Source organism: Triticum aestivum, chromosome 5D, assembly GCF_018294505.1.
Source record: "Triticum aestivum cultivar Chinese Spring chromosome 5D, IWGSC CS RefSeq v2.1, whole genome shotgun sequence".
Classification (NCBI taxonomy): domain Eukaryota; kingdom Viridiplantae; phylum Streptophyta; class Magnoliopsida; order Poales; family Poaceae; genus Triticum; species Triticum aestivum.
The window spans coordinates 526047784-526052438 of record NC_057808.1 but is presented as its reverse complement, the minus strand read 5'-3'; the positions used below and the strand labels follow the sequence as shown (position 1 = coordinate 526052438).

Sequence of the window (4655 nt, the reverse complement as noted above, 5' to 3'; positions counted from 1 at the left end):
ACCAGACACACCATCCACTTTGAAATGTGGTGGAAATTTCACCAAAACGGAGCACTTGTCAGTTTGTCAGATCTACCAAAGTCAAGTTGTTTTACAGATAACTCCAAACTCCTTGGGAGCCTCCTCTTTAGTGAGCTCCCCAGCCTCCATGTACACAATCCCAACATTCTTCATAGAGGCAGTCCGATTACCAGCACTTGAGTATCTCTTTCTTTTCTCAGTACATTTTTACTATTTTCATGTATCTTGGTCAATGTGTGATCTTTCTTAGTGTGATGTGTTTGTTGCTTTCTTCACAGTTTCCCTGTGATGCCAATTTCTGTGATAACGTGATCCATCAGGCAACCTTAGATTTTGACCACGTGAGGCAAATAGTCATCCAAGAGAGGCTATGGGAGTGTGACAGGGGGCTGCTACCGATACTTTTCCTTGTTTCTCTACCAGGACGGGGGCTAAGGAGCGGCTTCCATCATGTTCCGCCTATACCAAGCCCGGCTATATATCCGTATGTATGCCTACCTTATTATCACGTACTAAGCTCACAACGAACTTTTCAGTTTTCACTCGCAAATAAGCTGCGGTCATGGAGGGTTGGTTAACCTTATGTTTCATAGCCGTATCGACGTTAGTGGCCGTTTGGTTTTCCGGTGGCAAGAGCAAGCCCAAGAAGCATCTGCCTCCTGGGCCATGGACTCTCCCGGTCATCGGCAGCCTCCACCACGTCCTCAGTGTCCTCCCACACCGCACCATCACGGAGCTGTGTCGCCGGCATGGGCCACTGATGCTCCTCAAGCTAGGTGAGGTTCCAACCGTGGTAGTCTCGAGCGCCGAGGCGGTGGAGCAGGTGATGAAGACCAATGACATCGCCTTCTCGTACCGGCGGACCACCGAGTTGCAGGACATCGTCGGCTTCGGCGGCAAGGGCATCATCTTCGCCCCCTACGACAACCGCTGGCGCCAGATGCGCAAGGTCTGCATCATGGAGCTCCTCAATTCCAAGCAGGTGAAGCGCATGGAAGACATCAGGGCCGAGGAGGTGGGCCGCCTCCTCCGCTCAATCATCACGGCCACAGCTGTGGGCGCTACCGTCAACATCAGCCAGAAGGCTGCGGCGCTCAGCAATGCCGTGGTGACGCGGGCGGTGTTCGGCGGCAAGTTCGCACGGCAGGAGGAGTACCTTCGCGAGATCAACCAACTCCTAGAGCTGTTGGGAGGATTCTGCCTTGTCGACCTCTTCCCGTCGTCGCGGCTGGTGCGGTGGTTCAGCACTTGCGAGCGCCGCACAAAGAAGAGCTGCGACCTCATCCAGCACATCATCACCGGGGTGCTTGACGAGCGCAAGGTGGTGCGAGCTGCCGGTGACGGCGCCTGCAGCACCGACGATGAGGACCTACTGGACGTGCTGCTCAGGCTGCAGGAAGAGGACTCGTTGGCATACCCTCTAACGACAGAGAATATAACTACCGTCTTGTTTGTGAGTATTTTCCACTCAGTCATTTCCTAACCATTTGGATGTACTATGTGATTTCTACATCATAGAGAAGCCAACATACTACTCCCTCCGTTCTTTTTTATAAAACATTTCTAATATTGAACTGTTTTAGGCATTGTTTGAAATGTTTACAACGCCTTATACAAATGAACAGAGGAAGTAACTAGGTGCCTAAGAAGAAAAGTACTCCCTCTCTCCCATAATATAAGAGACGCTACGCTCTTATATTATTGGACGGAGAGAATATTACTTACTTGATTCATCCATATATAGTTTTAGATGTAATTTTTCGCTTTGACTCGGTTGATCTTTTATCAACACATGCGAGAGGAAATAGTTATCTACATGTACATTACTCCGACCGTTTAATGGCTGCATAGGCCCAGGTGATGTGAGTATAAATGTGTTTAGACTGCTCATAGTAGGAGTAACATAAGTGATAACATAACACATATTTAGGCAAAGTTGATGTTGTAACAAGTAATTAATGAGAAAAGATAGGCATGTGGTAACATAATATGTTACTCAATCTATGAGTAACATCACACATACCAAGACAAGATGAGTCTACATCCTAATAAATAAAGTATTGTATGAAACCATAAATATGTTACTCCCTACTATATAGGTAGTAATATAGACTAGTAATATGTTAGTCCCCACTATAGGAAGTTGAAATCATTGGTCAAGTCTTAATCTGTCAATGTAAAAGTGAGAACACATTAATCCAGGTGGCAAGCAATTCTTTTAGGAACCTTTTCACGAGGGGCGGGGTGCTATTGCAATTCATAAGGTAGAAGATAATTATTAGAGTAAAAAGTGAACAAAAACATTGGCAACGGGGATGGGACCAAAAAATATTACGTACACTGGTCGGTTAATTAGAGAAAAAGCGACTATTACAATCTAAAGTCAAGACAAAATATTAGTTCCAAAAAAAATACTAGTTGTATTAAATAATGTTTTTTAGGATCATTAAATAATGCTTTATGTCACATGCAATACTATTTTCTGAAATAACAAATTTCATTTCAATAATTTATGTGCATATAGTATTTAATTATACCACAATGTCGTTATTTTCAGGACATCTTTGCAGCTGGCACGGATACTACAGGAACCGCTTTGGAGTGGGCTATGTCAGAACTCATATGTCATCCTGAAGCTATGGCTAAGGCACAATTAGAGGTTCGAGAGGTACTGGGTCATGGCCGAGCTATCATTGGCAATAGCGATCTTGCAAAACTCCACTACTTGCGGATGGTCATCAAGGAGGTTCTTAGATTGCATCCACCTGGTGCTCTACTTCCCCGCAAGACTAGAGAGGACTGCAAAATTATGGGTTATGACATGCTTAAAGATACAAATATATACATTAATGTCTTCGCAATTTCCCGAGATCCTCGATATTGGAACAATCCTGAAGAGTTTAATCCAGGAAGGTTTGAGAACAATAACGTGGATTATAATGGGAATTCTTTTGAATTCACTCCTTTCGGAGGTGGGCGACGGCAATGCCCTGGGATAGCATTCGCCACGTCACTTTTGGAGATCACTTTAGCAAACTTTTTATATCACTTCAACTGGATGCTTCCTGGCGAAGCCAGCTCAGCGTCACTGGATATGTCTGAGAAATTTGGGTTCACCATAGGTAGAACATCTAATCTGCACCTCAAGGCTATTCCATATGTACGCTCCACTATATAGATGCACCTCAGTAGCCGTGGATGTCCGTACTTATTTCCTTATACCTATATGGATGTGCTAGAATAAAAGGAGCTCAGGGCATAATTTGCGGCATCAAATTGTTGTTCATGTTACCGTTGGCCAAAAAAATTGGAAGTAACTATCAGCCGAAATTATATTTCAAAGTTGGGAATGCATGAAAGCAACTACTATGTATCACCTTATGTGGCCAATCATGGGGATTCTATAATTAGTGATTATATGTTAAATATTACTAGTTTGTAATATTTCCATTGAATAGTCATATTCATGTGGAAATTTTCCTTTAGTTGTAAGTTATAACTATTATAAATTGTCTTCCTTGATGTTTGGTCATTGTCTCAAGCACGTTCATCATTTTGTGTGCTAGAATTGTCTTAAATATATGTTTACAAGTTAAGCTACAGTTGGACTTGTAATTAGCGAGAGTTAGAAGTTCGAGTTGGACACATGTAGCCCAAACCTAATATATAGTCACTACTGGGTAGCAAAAAAAGATTAAATGAAGCTGGTAGGTTTCTAATCACTTTGAATAGAGCATTAGCAATTAGATGTAATGTATTTTTTTATCCTTTTCAATCTTTTTTAGTATCGGAAGGAAAAGAAAAGAAAAGATGGATTGGATTGAACCTCAGAGTCATGAAAAATTTGGCAATCCCTATTTTTGAAAATAGAAATTTAGATTAAAGGGGTGCCCAAGCTAAATAAGGCCTCAGAAATTAGAGCATAGAAAAAGGCGGGTCTGGCTTGTTAAATGAAAGGATTTCGAACCAAAAGCTTTGCTAATTTGATAAGGGTTATATTCTTTAATTATTTCTCTATTTTGACTACTTAATTTAATAAAAAATATTCTAATAAATTTAATTCTTCTTCTCCGGATTCAAAATAGAAGAATAAAATAATATGTAGAAGAACTAAGTTAAGTCAATCCTTTTCCATTTATGGGCATACCGTCCTGAAAAAAAGCAAAAAAAAAAATCTAAAAAACCTAAAATTTTGTGGGATCGAAGATACTCATGTGCGCAAGGTGCGTGCAAAATTTTGTGCTATTTGGACATTCCCGGAGCTCGTGGCAATATGCCACGGCAAAACATATGCCGACGAGCCCATCAGCATAGATCGAGCTAAGCCGATGGCTAGCCAGAAACCGTCGGCAAATATGGAGCTATGCCGACAGGGCCCGTCGGCATACATACACCATCGGTAAATAACACAGATAAACCGTCGGTCCCCGTCAGCAAAGATTAACCATCAGTAAAGATCCGATCTACGCCGATGGTGACTGACGGCATATATGCAACCATAGTCATATAGCTTATTGGCTGATGGAAGGTTGACGCCGTTAAGGCTATGCCAACAGCCCTAACGGCAGCCATCGGCATAGAATAATTATAATTTAAACATAAGTTACATGATTATAAAAATAATAACGTGATAA

The 4655-nt window shown here is 42.0% G+C and overlaps 1 protein-coding gene across 1 annotated transcript; it reads left to right on the top strand.

Annotated features, from left to right (window-relative positions):
* Positions 1–517: 517 nt before the first annotated feature.
* LOC123123467 (zealexin A1 synthase) lies at positions 518–3541 on the top strand. The gene is made up of 2 exons (XM_044543983.1): positions 518–1474; positions 2579–3541. The coding sequence occupies exons 1-2, from the start codon at positions 584–586 to the stop codon at positions 3197–3199; spliced, it is 1512 nt and encodes a 503-aa protein (XP_044399918.1). The 5' UTR covers positions 518–583; the 3' UTR covers positions 3200–3541.
* Positions 3542–4655: the final 1114 nt, after the last annotated feature.

What these genes read in the sequence shown, in the direction of transcription:
- LOC123123467 (XM_044543983.1), top strand. Translation starts at nt 584, where the DNA reads ATGGAGGGTTGGTTAACCTTATGTTTCATAGCCGTATCGACGTTAGTG. An exon ending in ATATAACTACCGTCTTGTTT is followed by an intron (nt 1,475 to 2,578) that starts GTGAGTATTTTC and finishes CGTTATTTTCAG; the next exon opens with GACATCTTTGCAGCTGGCAC.